We start from the raw sequence: 20,041 nt of genomic DNA, 5'->3' as shown, positions 1-20,041 counted from the left end.
AGGTTAATTTCTGGTAATGTTTTTCTATTATTTTTTTTTTTACATCACACTCTAATAAAATATACAGAATATGTACTAAAGCATTTAATGAGTGAGGGTCTTTGTGAAAAGAGGAGGAGCAGGGTCAGCTGCAACACTTATTATGATTGGTGGATCCTGTGTTATCAAAGGTGCATTGAAGTGTTGCCTGTCATTGTAATCCTGCCTGTGAGGATAGTGAGCTTGCTAAAAACTTCCTGAAAGGACAGGATGTATGAATCTAAAATAGCCCAAATAGTCAGTGTGAAAATTTCAGGATTTTTGCATGGAACCCCAGACCGAGGAAGATTTGACAGTCATCTTGTGTTTCTTCCATTTTCTAATAATTGTGCCAACAGTTGTTGCCTTCTCACCAAGTTGCTTTTGTCCCTTGTGTCCTTAGAAAGCTCTTTGGTCTTGGAGTGTGATTGTGTGGATAGGTGTCTTTTATATAGAGGTAACGAGTTCAAACAGGTGCAATTAAATACAGGTAATTAGTGCAGATTAGGAGGGCTTCTTAAAGAAAAACTATCAGACCTGTGAGAGCCAGAATTCTTGCTGACTGGTAGGTGATCAAATACGTATTTCATGCAATAAAATGCTATTTAATCATTTAAAAATCATACAATGTGATTTTCTGTTTTTTATTTTTAGATTCAGTCTCTCACATTTGAAGGGTACCTACAATAAAAAGTATAGACCTCTCCAGTCTTTGTAGGTGGGAAAATTTGCAAAACTCGGCGGTGTATCAAATCCTTATTTTCCCCATTGTATGTATAATGTGTAGATGCCGCTGCAGATCTGCTCCTATTCTATTTAGTAGGTGGTGATGTGCTGTACTCCGCAGCAGGTTTCTACACAAACAGCTGTGCAGCATAGCTGTTCAGTATTTCCATCCACTAACTGCTAAGGATAGGCCTTCAATATAGTCATAATAATTTTTGTCTGGTATGCCTAAGATGTCGCAGTTTGATACTGTATAAAAGCATGGCATTTTCATTTTAAATGGTCACAGAGGGTTCAATAAACTAGGCTTTATCTGATGGACAATGAGATGACAAGTAACAAAACTGCAAAGCACACTGCTCAAAAAAATAAAGGGAACATTTAAACACAATGTAACTCCAAGTCAATCACACTTATGTGAAATCAACCTGTCTAGTTATGAAGCAACACAGATTGCGAATCAATTTCTCCTGCTGTTGTGCAAATGGAACAGACAACTGGTAGATGCTCAGGTAGTGCAGCTCATCTAGGATGGCACATCAATGCGATCTGTGGCAAGAAGGGTAGCTGTGTCTGTCAACAGTGTCCAGAGCATGAAGCAGATACCAGAAGACAGGCCAGTACACCAGGAAACGTGGAGGGGGCCGTAGGAGGGCAACAACCCAGCAGCAGGACCGCTACCTCCTCCTTTGTGCGAGGAACAGGAGGAGCAGTGACAGAGCCTTGCAAAATGACATTCAGCAGGCTACTTCTGTATTAGCCTTCAGACTGAGCTCTCTGCCCCTTAGCTTTAAATGTTTTTAATTGCAAAAGGAATCTACCCCTCAGTCCAAGACAGGATTCATATTAGGTTCCCAGAGACATGTAGACTGTCTAAGAGAGAATTGGCATTAGGTCCTGGCAACGAGAATCGCCTTAACGTGGATGCCAGGTACACATGAATTGGCCAATTTATGCGTTAAACACTCTCAATTTTTCACATTTCTAGTGCAGTAATGCAATTAAACTTTCATATTTTATGTTTGCATGCTATAGCGCTACAGAGTGCTGCCTTATCTGTTTCATTGTATATGGAGTTGGCGACTCTAGGTAAGCACCTGTTCAGACCCGATTTATGTTTGGATGTGACGGTCAGTTTTTTTGACTAACATCCATGTGTCTGCTCAAACTGTCAGAAACAGACTCCATGACGGTGGTATGAGGGCCTGACATCCACAAGTGGGTGTTGTGCCGAGATCCTCAGACCCATTGTGAAACCATATGTAGGCACACTAGGCCCTGGGTTCCTTTTGATGCATGACAATGCTAGGCCTCATGTGGTTTAAGTGTGTCAGCAATTCCTGCATGATGAAGGCATTAACGCTATGGACTAACTGGCCCATTCCCCAGACCTAAATCCAATCAAGCACATCTGGGACATAATGTCTCGTTCCATCCACCAACACCACGTTGTACCATAGACTGTCATGTGTTCATTTTCACGGATATTACATATCCCATCCAAACGATCATGTCAATGAAGTTTTATTATTCGTTACCACTCTGGCTTTTTACTAAACGGAACCTTATGAAGTTTATATACACCCTGAATACTGCTATCTAGCTGCCCCACAGTAATAGTCTTCCTGTATTATGGTACAAGTCCCATCCAGGCAGCCACTACACAATCATTCGAGCTGCTACTCACAATATCATTGGCATTCTAGTTTTGGTTTGCTCTTCTTGGCAGTCATGTGAAAGCAGAGTTTTGTACTCTGTCCTAGGGCAATTAGTATTCATCACATACTGAGAACTTGGTTGTTTTTCTGATTTATCTTGTAGGATTGAAAATTGGCTGAGATCATAATACTGTTGTAGAATGGTTTGCCAAAGAGGCTTTCTGGTCAAAACTATTAGATTTGATAACAAGTTTGTCCCCATTACATATATCTCTATCTACAGTAGGGAAAATAAGTATTTGATACACTGCGACGATTTTGCACATTTTTCCATTTACAAAGAATGGAGAGGTAATTTTTATCGTAGGTACGCTTCAACTGTGAGACAGAATGTTTAAAAAAAAATTCCATAAATATTACATTGTATGATTTTTACACATTTCATGCAATAAAATACAAATTAGCTGCTTGATACAATAGAAAAACAGAACTTAATATTTCATACAGAAACCTGTGTTTGCAATTAGAGGTCAGACGTTTCCTGTAGTTTACTAAGTTCGCACACACTGCAGTAGGGATTTTGGCCCACTCCTCCATACAGTTCTGCTCCAGATCTTTCAGGTTTCAGGGCTGTTGCTGGGCAATATTGAGATTCAGCTCCCTCCAAAGATTTTCTATTGTGTTCAGGTCTGGAGACTGGCTAAACCACTCCAGGACCTTGAAATGCTTCTTACGAAGCCACTCCTTAGTTTCCCTGGTTGTGTGTTTCGGGTCATTGTCATGTTGGACGCCCTAGCCACGACCAATCTTCAATGCTCTTACTGAGGGAAGGACCTTATTGGCAAAATCTTGCGACACATGTCCCCCATCTATCCTCCCTTCAATGCAGTGCAGTCTTCCAGTCTCCTTTGCAGAAAAGCAAACTCAAAGAATGAGGTTTCTCCCACCATGCTTCACGGTTGGGATGGTGTTCTTGGGGTTATACTCATCCTTCTTCTTCCTCCAAACACGGCAAGTGGATTTGATACCAAAAAGTTCTAATTTGGTCTCATCTGACCACATGACCTTCTCCCATGACTCCTATGGAACATCCAGATGGTCACTGGCAAACTTCAAACGTGCCTGGACATGTGCTGGGACCACATTTTCAAACAATAATGTTTGAGACTATGGTCCCAGCTCTCTTCTGGTCATTGACCAGGTCCTCCCATGAAATTTTGGGCTGATTCCCGACTTTTCTCAGAATCATACTTACCCCACGAGGAAAAATCTTGCATGGAGCCACAGACGGAGGAAGATTGACTTATCTGGTGTTTCTTCCATTTTCTAATAATTGTGCCAAAAGTTGTTGCCTGCTCACCAAGCAACGTGCCTAGTCTCCTATAGCCTATCCCAGATTTGTGCAGGTCTACATGTTTGTCCCTAGTGTCCCTAAGTGAGAGCGCTTAGGTCTTGGCCATGGTGGAGAGGTTGGAGTATGATTGATTGAGTGTGTGGACAGGTGTCATTCATACAGTTAAATAGGTGCAATTAATACAGGAAATGAATGCAGAGTAGGAGGACTTCTTAAAGAAAAACTAACAAGTCTGTGAGAGCCAGAATTCTTGCTGGTTGGTAGGTGATCAAATACTTATTTCAGGTATTTTAGTTTTTGCGCTTTCGTTTTTTGCTCCCCTTCTTCCCAGAGCCATAACTTTTTTTTATTTTTCGATCAATGAGGCTACATGTTTTTGCAGGACAAGTAGTACTTTTGAACAACACCATTGGTTTTAAAATATCGTGTAATGGAAAACGGGAAAAATATTCCAAGTGCGGTGAAATTGCAAAAAAAAGTGCAACTCCACGGGGGTTTTTTTTAACCATGTTCACTAAATGCTAAAACTGACCTGACATTAAGATTCTCCAGGTCCTTACGAGTTCATAGACACCAAACATGTCTAGGTTCTTGTTCATTTAACCGGATGGAAAAAAAAATGGCACCATATTACGAGACCTGTAGCGTCTCCACTTTTGGTGATCTGGGGCTGGGTAAGGGCTTATTTTTTTTCGTGCTGAGATGACGTTTTATAGATACCGTTTTGGTATAGATACGATCTTTTGATTGCCTGTTGCATTTTATTGCAACTGTAGTGGCGACCCAAAAAAAACTTAATTCTGACGTTTAGAATTTTTTTCTTGTTATGCCATTTAGTGATCGGATTAATTTTTATTTTGTATTGATAGATCGGGCGATTGGTGATTTGGAGGGTGATTTGAACTTTTAGATTTTTTAATTTTTTAGATATTTAATTTTTTTTTTCCCCACTTTTTTCATGCTTCAATAGTCTTCATGGGAGACTAGAAGCTACACTACTTTGAGCTCCTCTGGTACACACAGGCGATGAACAGATTGCCTGTGTGTAGCAGAAATGTTCACTTGCTGAGCGCCGACCACCAAGTGTCCTTTACAGATTTCCAACCAATGTCCATTCAATAAAACCAGTAGAAAAATACATCATATGTATGTGATTGATGTGTTCAAATGGCCAATTGATTTTACTGAAATCCTGACTTGAAAAAAAAAAAAAATATATATATATATATATATATATATATATATATATATATATACATACACACATATATACGCATACATACATACACATACATATACACATAGATATATACATATAGTACAGACCAAAAGTTTGGACACACCTTCTCATTTAAAGATTTTTCTGTATTTTCATGACTATGAAAATTGTACATTCACACTGAAGTAATCAAAACTATGAATTAACACATGTGGAATTATATACTTTACAAAAAAGTGTGAAACAACTGAAATTATGTCTTATATTCTAGGTTCTTCAAAGTAGCCACCTTTTGCTTTGATGACTGCTTTGCACACTCTTGGCATTCTCTTGATGAGCTTCAAGAGGTAGTCACCGGGAATGGTCTTCCAACAATCTTGAAGGAGTTCCCAGAGATGCTTAGCACTTGTTGGCCCTTTTGCCTTCACTCTGCGGTCCAGCTCACCCCAAACCATCTCAATTGGGTTCAGGTTTGGTGACTGTGGAGGCCAGGTCATCTGGCGTAGCACCCCATCACTCTCCTTCTTGGTCAAATAGCCCTTACACAGCCTGGAGGTGTGTTTGGGGTCATTGTCCTGTTGAAAAATAAATGATGGTCCAACTAAACGCAAACCGGATGGAATAGCATGCCGCTGCAAGTTGCTGTGGTAGCTATGCTGGATCAGTATGCCTTCAATTTTGAAAAAATCCCCAACAGTGTCACCAGCAAAGCACCCCCACACCATCACACCTCCTCCACCATGCTTCACGGTGGGAACCAGGCATGTAGAGTCCATCCGTTCACCTTTTCTACGTCGCACAAACACACGGTGGTTGTTACCAAAGATCTCAAATTTGGACTCATCAGACCAAAGCACAGATTTCCACTGGTCTAATGTCCATTCCTTGTGATCTTTAGCCCAAACAAGTCTCTTCTGCTTGTTGCCTGTGCTTAGCAGTGGTTTCCTAGCAGCTATTTTACCATGAAGGCCTGCTGCACAAAGTCTCCTCTTAACAGTTGTTGTAGAGATGTGTCAGCTGCTATAACTCTGTGTGGCATTGACCTGGTCTCTAATCTGAGCTGCTGTTAACCTGCGATTTCTGAGGCTGGTGACTGGGATAAACTTATCCTCAGAAGTAGAGGTGACTCTTAGTCTTCCTTTCCTGGGTGGTCCTCATGTGAGCCAGTTTCTTTGTAGCACTTGATGGTTTTTGCCACTGCACTTGGGGACACTTTCAAAGTTTTCCCAATTTTTCAGACTGACTGACCTTCATTTCTTAAAGTAATGATGGCCACTCGTTTTTCTTTACTTAGCTGCTTTTTTCTTGCCAGAATACAAATTCTAACAGTCTATTCAGTAGGACTATCAGCTGTGTATCCACCAGACTTCTGCACAAAACAACTGATGGTCCCAACTCCATTTATAAGGCAAGAAATCCCACTTATTAAACCGGACAGGGCACACCTGTGAAGTGAAAACCATAACCAGTGACTACCTCTTGAAGCTCATCAAGAGAATGCCAAGAGTGTGCAAAGCAGTCATCAAAGCAAAAGGTGGCAACTTTAAAGAACCTATAATATAAGACATATTTTCAGTTGTTTCACACTTTTTTGTTAAGTATATAATTCCACATGTGTTAATTCATCGTTTTGATGCCTTCAGTGTGAATGCACAATTTTCATAGTCATGAAAATACAGAAAAATCTTTCAATGAGAAGATGGCGATGAATAACACTGGTCAACAGCATTTTTGGTGCCAAAGATATTTCATCGAATTTAGGGTATTTTTGGGGTGCCGATTCTGAATATGTCATCAGTTTTGCCAGATTGGCTCAAGTTTTTGAGATTTTTGGTATCTTATTTATAGCACTTGTTGGTAAATGCGACGCATCATCTCATTAATTTCTTTGGATTAGTACTTGAACTGAGCAGTTCTCAATATAGTTTTGTGTTAATTAGTGTTCTAAAAGTTTGTTCATAGCTTGATTTTTGCACTAACTTTATGTTGTTGTCTGTTTTCCAGTGAAAAGCATGAACTCATCAAGAAGAAGTTGTCTTAACGATCCAGACTCATTCTGTTACATTTGTGGTGAATACACACTGCCAAAACATAGAAGAAACATAACAGACTTCGTAAAAAAAAAGTGTATTTTGCCTATTTTGGGGTTATGCTTGGGGACCAAGACAAGTTTTGGGCACCACACAGTGTGCAAAGCATGTATCGAATTATTACGAAAATGGAGCAAAGGACAAAGAAAAAGCTTCAAATTTGGTGTTCCAATGGTGTGGAGAGAGTCAAAAAATCATCATGATGACTGTTATTTATGGTAAACACAGGTACAGGCACATCTTCATAATGAGGGACAGGCCTTCTTGCAGATTCCATGTTACTCCCATTTTCGTTTCTTATGCTTATTGAGTCCTTGCACTGCACAGAAATAACTCATCATGATGATTTTTTGGCTCTCTCCACACCATTGGAACACCAAATTTGAAGCTTTTTCTTTGTCCTTTGCTCCATTTTCGTAATAATTCGATACATGCTTTGCACACTATGTGTGGTGCCCAAAACTTGTCTTGGTCCCCAAGCATAACCCCAAAATAGGCAAAATACACTTTTTTTTACGGTCTGTTATGTTTCTTCTATGTTTTGGCAGTGTGTATTCACCACAAATGTAACAGAATGAGTCTGGATCGTTAAGACAACTTCTTCTTGATGAGTTCATGCTTTTCACTGGAAAACAGACAACAACATAAAGTTAGTGCAAAAAATCAAGCTATGAACAAACTTTTAGAACACTAATTAACACAAAACTATATTGAGAACTGCTCAGTTCAAGTACTAATCCAAAGAAATTAATGAGATGATGCGTCGCATTTACCAACAAGTGCTATAAATAAGATACCAAAAATCTCAAAAACTGGAGCCAATCTGGCAAAACTGATAGCATATTCAGAATCAGCACCCCAAAAATACCCCAAATTCATTAAAATATTTTGGACACCAGAAAAAAAAAATTTTTTTGTTGACCTGTGTAATTTATACAATGTTTGTGGGAAGACATGATAGGAATAGGGCACAGGATAAAGAGCTTGTTGTGAAGACATACCGTAAGTAGTGTAGCCTCAGGTTTTGGCCCTTCGACCAGAGTGATCTATTACTTAGTACAGAAGTATCAGCAGATTCTCATATTTAACTTTGTCACCACTTCTCAAATGTCTTAGTAATTATTTGTATTCCCATGAAGAGAACGCTCCGGAAAAATCCTTCTATATTTTCTAGATTTATATTGTATAGTAAATGTGTGACAGCGTGAGAATCACAGACTCTGATCGTCCGTAACTTTTCAAGTTGCCATTAGTCAGAGCTGCGGTTCCCACGCTTTCACACAGATGACGGCATGTCAGCCAGCAGCTGAGACCAGGCTAATGAGAGTACTACTCATCACCATAGACCCGATCTCACTGATAGCAGCGAGAGCATGCGTACGATGAGAGTATTCATCAGCCGGCACCTGTGCAATAAATAAAAATGGCGTGGGCTCTGCTCTATTTATGATAACTAGCGCAGGCAAAACTGACATCTGCGGGCTGTAGCCCTTAGCTGTCAGCGTCATCTTGGTTGGTTATTAGTGATGAACGAGTGTGCTCGTTACTCGAGTTTCTCTGAGCATGCAAGGGTGGTATCTGATTATTTTGGCGTGCTCGGAGATTTAGTTTGTCGACGCAGCTGCATGATTTGTGGCTGCTAGACAGCTTGAAAACATATGGGGATTGCCTGTTTGCAGATGCATCGACAAAAAGTAAATCTCCGAGCACGCCAAAATACTCGGGAGATCACCCAAGCATGCTCGGAGAAACTCGAGTAACGAGCATACTCGCTCATCACTATTGGTTATCAAAAATAGAGTGGTCCTCAAAAGGTTTTTTTTTTTAATTATTTAAATAATTTAAAAACTCAACGTAGGGTCCCCTCATTTTTGACAACCAGCCAAGCTAAATCAGACAGCTGGGGGCTGACAGTCTCAGACTAGTAAGGGGCCATGGATATTGTTTCCCTTATCAGCCTAAAAAAAGCAGCCGGTAGCCGCCTAAGAAAAGGCGCATCTATTAGATGCAACAATTCTGGAGCCTTTCTTGGCTCTTCCCACTGGCCCCGATGCGGTTGAAAATGGGGTAATATTTGTGGGGTTGAGATCAGCTTTCTAATGTCATCTGACCTCAAGCCCACAAGCTGTCGAACTTTGCTACATTTGGATTTCATGGTTGAACAGTGGCATGACAACTGTCCAGCCGTGAATCCAGGAGAACACTGAACTGAGCCTCAAAAAAAAAAAAAAAGAAAAAAAAAAAAGAATTTTTTTCTCCCCTATAATAACCAGTAAAAGCTAAGCAAACATCTGTCAGCTGACATGAATAGCCTGGGAACCGTTATAGATATAGGCCTGTTCCCAGAATATTAACATCAGCTCCCAGCCTTCCCTCATCTGGTTAAAGTCAGCCAAGGTCTGCTTACAAATTATCAGACACAAAAAAAAAGAAAAATAAAAAAATAAAAACATGATGCAGAGGTGGTGGTGAAGGGGGTGGAGGAGGTGTACGTGGACGAAGGGGAGGAGACCAACACTGTTTTAAATTTTGGCACACAACAAAATTAAATATATGCAAAATACAGTGCAACCATGGCTTGGTGCGGCTGGTATAATTGTCTAGTCAGCTAAAGGTATGGTCATGTTTTTTGTGATCCACGCCTTGTTCATTTTTAGGAATATTATCTTCCCCCATGTGGTCTGTGGACAAGCAGATGACCCTGTATGTGAGGACACCACCTGTGGTGCTTAAGACACGCTCTGACATCACACTTGCTAAAGGGCAGGCCAACACCTCCAAAACATACAGGGCAAGCTCTGGTCATGTGTCCAATTTTGATACCCAATAGATAAATGGTGCAGACCCATCAGTTTGTACATGGATATGTGTGGACACGCACTCTCACCATGTTCTGGAAACGCTGCGTCCTGATGATACAGGCAGTATCACCTGGTAGTGCTGTATGTATGTTGTGGCATGCTTATTAAATTTTGCCACATTGCGGCCGTGCTAACCCTGCCTTTCGAAGTGGTGGTGGTGCTGGTGCTAGAGCCGTGTGAGTGACTTCCTCTTCCGCCTCTACTTTGCTATGCTGAGTCACCGTTGTCACATGGGAAAGCAAACAGTTTTTGTACAAGCGTTTTCTGTACAATTGTCTACTTGTATTGCCGCATTTTTAGATCCCACTCCACTCACAGAAGCTATTATGAAACACTGTCCTTGTAGCAGGGATCCAGCACTGTGGTCACCCAGCAATTTGCACTGGTGGTGCTGTCGTTGAGCAGGAACTGAAACATGTATTGGCTCATGTGTGTCATGCTGTCCAGAGGCAATGATAAGCTGTCCTCAGTGGGAGCTGTATAGTCTGTGTCCCTCACTATCCCACCATCTACGCTCCAATGATGCTCCTCAGCTGTTCTGAGAGCCACCCTGCTGTGAACAGGCTAGTCATCCTCCTCCTCCTCATTATCCAAAAGTGTTTCCTGGCTGTACACTTGTGTTGACGACAGGTCTGATAACATTGCAAATGTTCCCTGTTCCTTTCCCTCCTCTTCCAATTCCTCATGCATCATTGCCTGTAGTGCTTTTTCTAGCAGAAAAAACAATTGGTATTGTAACACTGATGATGGTGTCAACAGAGCTGGCCAGATTGCTGGAATATTCAAAGCACCACAACATGATACACATCCCCTCATGGAGGCCCAGTCATTGGTGGTGAAGGATGGTTGTTCTGCAGAGCGACTCACCCGTGCGAATATCATCAAAAAGTTAAATTTATTTCAGTTCTTCAATACAATAAGGGAAACTCATATTATAGAGTCATTACAAACAGTGATCTATTTCAAGTGTTTATTTCTGTTAATGTTGATGATTATGGTTGCAGCCAATGAAAACCCTAAAGTCATTACATCAGTATATTAGAATAATTAACAAAAACACCTGCAAAGGCTTCCTAAGCATTTAAAAAGGGCCCTTAGTCTATTTCAGTAGGCTCCACAACCATGGGGAAGACTGCCGACTTGACAGATGTCCAGAAGGTAGTTATTGACACACTCCACAAGGAGAGTAAGCCACAAAAGGTCATTGCTAAAGAAGCTGGCTGTTCACAGAGTCCTTTATCCAAGCATATTAATGGAAAGTTGACTGGAAGGAAAAAGTGTGGTAGAAAAAGGTGCACAAGCAACCAGGATAACCGCAGCCTTCAAAAGATTGTTAAGAAGAGGCCATTCGAAAAATTGGGGGAGATTCACAAGGAGTGGACTGCTGCTGGAGTCATTGCTTCAAGAGCCACCACACACAGACATATCCAGGACATGGGCTGCAAGTGTTGCATTTCTTGTGGCCACTCATTACCAATAGACAAGGCCAGAAGCGTATTACCTGGGCCAAGGAGAAAAAGAACTGGAGTGTTGCTCAGTGATGCAAGATGTTGTTTTCAGATGAAAATAAATTTTGCATTTCATTTGGAAATCAAGGTCCCAGAGCCTGGAGAAAGAGTGGAGAGGTAAACAATCCAAGATGCTTGAGGTCTTTTGTGAAGTTTCCACAATCAGTGATGGTTTTGGGAGCCACGTCATCTACTGGTGTAGGTACACTGTGTTTTATCAAGACCAAAAGTCAGTGTAGCCGTCTACTAGGAAATTTTAGAGCACTTCATGCTTCCCTCTGCAGACAAGTTTTTTGGAGATGGAAATTTCATTCTACAACCGGACTCGGCACCTGTACAAAAGTACCAATACCTGGTTTAAAAACAACAGTATCACTGTGCTTGATTGGCCAGCAAACTTGCCTGACCTTAACCCCAAAAAGAATCTATGGGTTATTGTCACGAGGAAGAGGAGAGACACCACACCCAACAATGCAGACGAGCTAATGACTTTTGGATTTTCATTGACTGTAAGCCATAATCATCAACATGAACAGAAATAAACACTTGAAATAGATCACTGTTTGTAATGACTCTATATAATATATGAGTTGTTTTTGTATTAAAGAACTGAAATAAATTAACTTTTTGATGATATTCTAATTTTGTAAGAACCACCTGTATTTGTGTATTTTTTGCGGAAACTCTGCATGACAAAATCAAGAACATGCGCCAGCCAAGGGATATGATATTCCAAGAGCTGCTACCAGATTTCACCCATTATCGCACACCACCAAGCCGAGCTTGAAATGCAGCTGCACCAACCACTCATCTGTCTGTTCTTTGATCCCAGTCCACAGCTCCTGTGCAGTGTGGGATCCATCACTCAAACAGATCAGTTTCAGAACCACCTACTGTCATTTCCCTTTGGCTGAGCTCAAGATGGTGGTGCAGGTCTTACTGTGAGTGGATGATGAAATGGAGGAGGAAACTGTAACCTGGCTAAAGGAACGTTCAGCAATCCTTGGTGGTGAGAGGACATCCGCTAGAATCCCTTCTGCCTCTGGCCCAGCCGCCACTACATTTATGCAGTGGGCAGTTAGGGAGATGTTTCATCCCTGGCCGTGCTTACTGATTCACATATTAGTCGTTATGTGGACCTTGCCACTGCTGGTGTTGCACAGTGCACACCTGATTTTGTATACCACAAGTTGTGTGCGGGCAGGGATGTACTGCCTGGAGAAGTAGTACCGGCTGTGAACAACATACTATGAGACAGCCACCACCATCAGATTTTTAAACTGTCCGTCTACACCAGCTGCAATGGAAGAATTTTGAAGGCAGTTAAATTTCAAAACGCTTTAATTGAACAGTGTGGCTTGTGGGTGGTTAGGGGCAAATTTAGTCTCCTAATCCACAGTTTGGCAGATGGAAAACTGAACAGTTCCATGGGACGGTGTGGAGATGCTCAGTGACACTGGTGGCTAGTGTCACATCCTCATTCCACATGAAATCCGTCTTGTGGTTGTAGATTGATCTGTATTTGTAGTTTTCAGTTAATGAGATTCTCGTGCTTCGGGGCGGCCTGTGGGGGAGGACTTTATGTGGTGCTCTGCTATTAGATATTCATACCGATCCCTCAGTGACCTGCCCCATATTTTACATACGGAATATTATATTGAAGAAAAAAAACAAAAAAACACATTCAGCAGGCAGGCCCCAGCAGTGGTGCCTGCACTGCCACATGATCACATGTATAATATGCATTAAATTGTTTTATTTGCTGATACAAATTTATTAAGAAAAAATAAAAAAAAACTGTCAAAATGGCACCCGCGCCGTCTTGCTGGAGACAAATTTTTTCCTCTACCAAGATGGTGCCTGTGCAGTAGCAGCTATAAGATCGCTAATAGATGCTACTGTGCAGGAGTCATTTTGAGACACTTTCAGAAAAAAATCTGAATTAATTTATATCCGCAAATAAAATAATTTAATGCACATTAAACACGCGATCAAGCACGAGGATGTCATTAGCTGAAAACTACAACCACAGGACAGATTTCATCAACCAAGGTATCATTTTAATCAATATAGACACCAACATGACACTGTCTATAAGACACCCCCACTATTAACCCCATAGTCAAATTGTAATAAAGATACAGCCAGAATAAAGTCCTTTATTTGAAATAAAAACTCCCCACCCTTTTTTACTCAATTATTACTGTAAAATAAAATATAATATAAAGCCCCATATTCCTCACCTGTCCCACAATAATCCATTAATACCCATCAGCCTCGCCTGCTCCCGTCGCCATCAGCGAGAGCAGGCGTACGCTAATGAGAATTGCACTCATCAGCCAATGCCTGTGACCATCGGTAACCTTTTTACTGCTGGTCAGAGCTGCTGGCTCACATGCTGTCATCTGTCTGACAGTATGTGAACCACAGCGCTCTGACTGGTGGTAACAAACTTACCACCAGTCAGAGCCAGTGTTTCTTGCGCTGTCAAACAGATGACATCGTGGGGAAATACCAGATGTACATGTGGAAAAAAGGGAATCCGGCTCCAAGAGATAAAATCACTGAACTTTAATAGTATTCATTTAAAACTAGTCTAGTTCCAGTAGTTTCCAATACCACGAGTTCTATAGAATCGGGTATTTTCTGCAGGCTAGGTGTCAGAGCGCAGGCCTGCAGGCATCTGTCCAGTAAGGAGTGTATGCATCCTGCCCTGCTCTACAGAACATCTTGTGTACCAGATTCCTCCGACAGCTCGCCCTGTGTTATTACTGCTGGGAAAGGGTGGGTAACCGTGAATTCCAGCTAACTAATTTACGGGTATGAGGAAATAAGGGAACCAAAAAAGGACACTGCAAGATGATCTTCCTAATACCTTATTATAACATATATAAATCACCTAGATTTTATACCAAATAAAACCAGATAGTCACTCTTATTTCTAATTAGCTTTTATTTTTTTATTATAGTTTTTTTCATGCCTGAGCATATTTTTTCATATCCAGGAGTTTTTTCCATTTTTAGAAAGACAAAAATGGAAATAAAATCATCTAGTATGGTATCCATTCATCTGAATAGGGACAGAAATGCCATCAGTCCAGCAGAGCTTTAAGAACCAGTCTACAGCTTAGGCTACTTTCACACTAGCATCGCAATGCGACGTGCCGACGCATACTGTGAAAGCGCCGCACAACGGGGGCAGCGGATGCAGTTTTTCAACGCATCCGCTGCCCCATTGTGAGCTCTGGGGAGGAGGGGGCGAAGTTCCGGCTGCGCATGCGCGGTCGGAAATGCTGGACACGACGCACAAAGTTACATGCAACGTTTTTTTGTGCCGACGGTCCGACGCAACCGTCGCATGACGGTTGCAACGTGTGGCAATGCGTCGCTAATGTTAGTCTATGGAGAAAAAACGCATCCTGCAAGCGTTTTTTTTCCCCAAAACGACGCATTGCGACGTGCGTCGTACGACGCTAATGTGAAAGAGGCCTTATTTCATTGTACCAAAAGAAAAAAAAAATAGATCGCAAATGGATTTATTGGTTTTTAACAAGTTAGTTATGTGGAAAGGATTATAACAGATAGTCATCTGTAATGTAATTTGTTAATGGATCCATTGTTTAGCCCTAGCCTTGTCCAGAATACTAGGGATAGTTAGAAATGCCTCTGCTAAAAACTGATCAGTTACAAGCAAAGCAAAAGGGGATGCACAGTTTAGTTTCTGTTTCACATTCGTTTTTTGCTCAGTTTCTAACGGATTAAGGTGTTTTGTTTTTTTTTTTTGTTTTTTTAAATATTGGATGATAACTGAACGTGTCAAAAGACCTGACCTAAAGTGAATATCATTTATAGTTTCATAGTTTTTAGGGTTGAAGGTAGACAAATAGATATTTCCATCTCTAAGATCATATCCCAATATGTAGTATGTGTAATATTAATACTATTAGCAAATAACTCCAATTAGAAATGTAGCATGTAGCTGCGTCTTTTTCTTCATGTGCAGGCACTGCAGGATCTCAGGCATCTATGGTTCTGACCACTGATATAGTGACAGCTAGTTGCTAGTGGTCATAACCATGGATACCTGCAGTGCCTGCACATGAGGAAAGACCTAGTGAATCAGAAAAAAATATGCTACATTTCTAATTGGTAGTATTTGCTAATATTATTAATACTCCACATACTACATATTGGGATAGGATCTTGGAGATGAGAATCAATCTGTGAGTCCATCGAGTTCAACCTACAGACTAACATTTTCATCCAGAGAAGGCAAAAAACACAGGGCAGATACTTGAGAGGTATACTTCATAGCAGACACATTGACTCACTGACTTCTATAGACCATCCATTGTACATGTTAGACCAGTGTCCTCTATATATTCTGTAGGCGTTACCTTTCATTATAATCGTGCCCTTGATAAGATAATGAAGTGTCTTCTACAGAACAGGGAGTGTCTGCCTAATAGGCTAAAGGTACCGTCACACTAAGCGACGCTGCAGCGATAGCGACAGCAATGCCGATCGCTGCAGCGTCGCTGTGTGGTCGCTGGAGAGCTGTCACACAGACCGCTCTCCAGCGACCAACGATGCCGAGGTCCCCGGGTAACCAGGGTAAACATCGGGTTGCTAAGCGCAGGGCCGCGCTTAGTAACCCGATGTTTACCCTGGTTACCAGCGTAAAAGTTAAAAAAACAAACAGTACATGCTCACCTGCGCGTCCCCCAGCCTCTGCATCCTGACGCTGACTGAGCTCCGGCCCTAACAGCACAGCGGTGACGTCACCGCTGTTGCTTTCACTTTCAGTTTAGGGCCGGCGCTTTAGTGTCAGGAAGCAGAGGCTGGGGGACGCGCTGGTGAGTATGTACTGTTTGTTTTTTTAACTTTTACGCTGGTAACCAGGGTAAACATCGGGTTACTAAGCGCGGCCCTGCGCTTAGTAACCCGATGTTTACCCTGGTTACCAGTGTAAAATATCGCTGGTATCGTCGCTTTTGCTGTCAAACACGGCGATACACGGCGACCTAGCGACCAAATAATGTGCAGACCTTCTAGCAGCGACCAGCAATTTCACAGCGGGATCCAGATCGCTGCTGCGTGTCAAATACAGCGATATCGCCATCCAGGTCGCTGCAACGTCACGGATTGCTGGCGATATCGCCTAGTGTGACGGTACCTTAAGAGCTTGGACTGACTGACACTTTCCATCCACAGTAGAACCAAATCTATGCATATTCTGGATTCTTTGAATCCATCCATGCTAACAATTAATTCAGTCATGCAGCCACTTTTCAGCAGTAATCTCAATCTTACAGTGGCATACAAGAAATTAAAAATGCCATCATCCAATCATGGGTCAATAATTGGGATCCACTAGCTGACTGTGAAATAAAAACTTTGATGTATTTACTATAAGGAGAACCTCTGTACCTAGCAATATACATAAGACAATATACCCACTCTCTAAATTATAAGATTACAACCTAGCTGCTGCAGAAGTTCAAAAATGAAGCAGCAGCTTATTATTGGCATGATGCTCCCCCATCTTATCAGGTTCTGCTAACGGGAGTGCAGCTGAAAACACCAGACAAGTATTATTATGGTTTTATTAGCCATGTGGATCACATTGAGATTTCCCAGCATTGACTCGGCTCTGTAGGTCCCACGTGCACGGCTACTACAATGCACCATTTATGCAGTATGCAGCTCCTCTGCGGTCATGCGCTCTGTGCCTATGGAATGATGTCACGTCACTAATCCAAACCAGCGTTTCCATAGAATTGTGTGTAAAGAGGCTCAACCAGGTAGATTTACTGCCCTACAACAGTCTGTGGTCCCATCACATCCTACTGGTGTGGAAGGCTTTGTTTTGCAGCAAAGCTCCATAGGACTGCCATTATGGCCCTGAATGCAGTGACACGGCACAGAAAGCCCAGGTAAGTTGTCAGTTTTAGTAACAGTTGTATCAGTCTTCCACATCACCAATTCTTCCCAGTTACAGTCTATCAAGTGAGGAATCCACTTAGAGAGATGGCTTATATCCAGCAGCAGATGGTAGAATACAATTTGACGACACATACACATTTCCATCTCCGGCTACTCGGAATATCATTGTCACTTTTATTTACAATCGTAGGATTACAAGTACATGGGAGAGTGCGCTAAAAGTGTATCATCTGATAATAGTAGGAAATTGCAGGATACAGATTGATGAAATTGTCCCCCTGAAGCACCCTGCATAGCAGGAGCACAGAAATAAATAAAGTGCTAGGTGTATTTAAAGGAGGGAGTGCACTCTTTAATAAGTGATGATCTTATTAGGACCCACAGGGCAGACCTAAGTGAGTTGTGTGGAACCAAATTGCATTGTTTTCATGGAAAAAATAACATGGTTTTTGAATAAAGGGATAATATCAAGCAGGACTGTGGAGTCAGTAAGCCAAACCTCCCGCAAGCCAAACCTCCCGCAAGCCAAACCTCCCGCAAGCCAAACCTCCCGCAAGCCAAACCTCCCGCAAGCCAAACCCCCAGCAAGCCAAACCTCCAGCAAGCCAAACCTCCAGCAAGCTAAACCTCCCGCAAGCCAAACCCCCAGCAAGCCAAACCCCCAGCAAGCCAAACCTCCCGCAAGCCAAACCCCCAGCAAGTCAAACCTCAGCAAGCCAAACCCCCAGCAAGCCAAACCTCCGACTCCTGACTCCACAGCCCTGCCTCACTACTAAGCATGTACATAAAGTGCAGCACAGATTTATCTCAACTAAAAACCGAGATCCTTAGATAAGGAACAGAACAGACATTTATAGGACATTTCATAACTTTCCCAAATTCTTATGAAAATATTTACAGCACAATCTGCATTGAACTACTGCACCCAATTTAGTATATATTTTAGAAGTCAGGCCATTTTATATAGACTTTACCAAAATTGACAGACTCGTACTCCACAGCCCTGATCTCAAGATAGTAAGTTATCCCCCATCCATAGAATTGGGGAGAACTTACTATATCTCTGGGCATCTGACCGCTGGAACCCCCCACAAAGCTTTGCACAGCCTCATTCTGATCATGATAGAGGTGTGTATTCTTGACCTTCGCTCCATTCATTCCCAGAAAAAGGCAAATGCTGAAAAGGCAATAACTTACCATTTTGTGAACAACCCTTTAAGCAAGCCAAATTATTTTCCTGCTTAATGCCTCCATAAAAGGAATACAAAAGATCCTTAGACTTCTGAGGCTCAGTACAGTTCGGAGATTGCACAAAGCAGGGATAGAGTCGTGAACGTGTGGCCACAAGGCAAGCATTCACCTTCAGCAAACGTCTGTGCACTCATTTAGTTGACAGCTATTCCTCCCGACTCCCTCATACATGCAAGTTCAGTTTCAGTGTGCACATGTTTTTAGTGGGGAGAGGCAAGTCGTTGCCAGACACATCTCTATCTCCTTTAGAACAAAGGATTGTGCACGTTGGGGGAGAGCGCTGGCACAACCCCTAAACATAAAATAGTAAGATGGTTGTACTGAATGGTTATGTGTACGGCCACCTTTGGGGTATGTGCACCAGACAGAAAATCTGTTGCGTTTTACAGTAGCAGTGCTGTGTGTAAGATGTGATCTAATGCACACGCTTCAGAGAATACGTGCCATGTAAATTGGAGCTGTGGATTTGAAATTCGCAGCCTATCAATTTATGCCAAGGATGTCACCATAGATTTAACCTGATAAAATGCCAAGGTGAAATGTGCTGCTTAACCCCACAGTCTCCACCACTGAATCTGCAGAAGGATTTCAATGCAGCATTTAACTACAGGAATTCTGCTTAGACACATCCCGCTGGGTCAGCAAAGAGGAGCTCTCACTCTACATGTGCCATGTAATACTACAGGGTGAGAGAAGAGAGGAGGAATGCCCACTATGTATTAGAAAATCACAGCAAACAATGCTGGGAGATCTCCATACTCTACACTGACATGAGAGCAGTTATGGAAAACAGCGCAGTAAAAAATATACTCTGCTGCATCCAAAGTGTCGCTGTCACTGCAATTTCGGCCCACATTTAACGTCTGAAATGAATTTACATAAATCTTTCTTATGTTAATCATAAAGTGTGAAGAGCATTAGGAAAATGCACCAAATGGGAACACGAAAACTGGCAAGGCCAAAGTGCACAGACGTCCATACACTTGTAAAACAACTCGGGTTATTCTCCTCTAAATAATACCACGTACGTCACAAACAAGTATAAAAATCTGAGTACACAGAACTAAAGAAAAAAATGTGAACAAGTTGTCTCAGCAATGTCTCCGTGGATCCCCAATCGCCCAGACTGTACCTATATAAACTGCATAACTCCAAGTGAAGAGGTGATAGAAATGCATATTTACCTTTCAGTGAATCATTTTCTGCTCTCATTATGTCTATCAGCGAGCTTTCCAGTGAATGCATGTCAAATGTCCTGGTGCGATCCTGCAAAAAGGTCACATAATATTTAGATAAAAACCAAAGAGAAAGAATACAATGCCAAAAAGACACAGAAAAAAAACATCACATAGAAGAAAACAGGATGAAAGAGACCATATTACAGCATGTAACAATGTGACATCAAATTGT

General features: G+C 41.8%; 1 protein-coding gene across 3 annotated transcripts in view; it reads right to left on the bottom strand.

The window, feature by feature from the left end:
• The window catches only part of CPEB4 (cytoplasmic polyadenylation element binding protein 4), an 85,611-nt gene that overhangs the window by 33,413 nt on the left and 32,157 nt on the right, over window positions 1-20,041 (bottom strand). For all 3 annotated transcript variants that reach the window (XM_077265806.1, XM_077265808.1, XM_077265809.1), the window contains exon 2: window positions 19,816-19,897. In XM_077265806.1, coding sequence (XP_077121921.1) covers window positions 19,816-19,897 — 82 coding nt within the window. The remainder of the gene's footprint in view (window positions 1-19,815; window positions 19,898-20,041) is intronic.

Source organism: Ranitomeya variabilis, chromosome 5, assembly GCF_051348905.1.
Source record: "Ranitomeya variabilis isolate aRanVar5 chromosome 5, aRanVar5.hap1, whole genome shotgun sequence".
NCBI classification, from domain to species: Eukaryota; Metazoa; Chordata; class Amphibia; order Anura; family Dendrobatidae; genus Ranitomeya; species Ranitomeya variabilis.
This window is presented reverse-complemented; position numbering and strand designations above follow the sequence as displayed.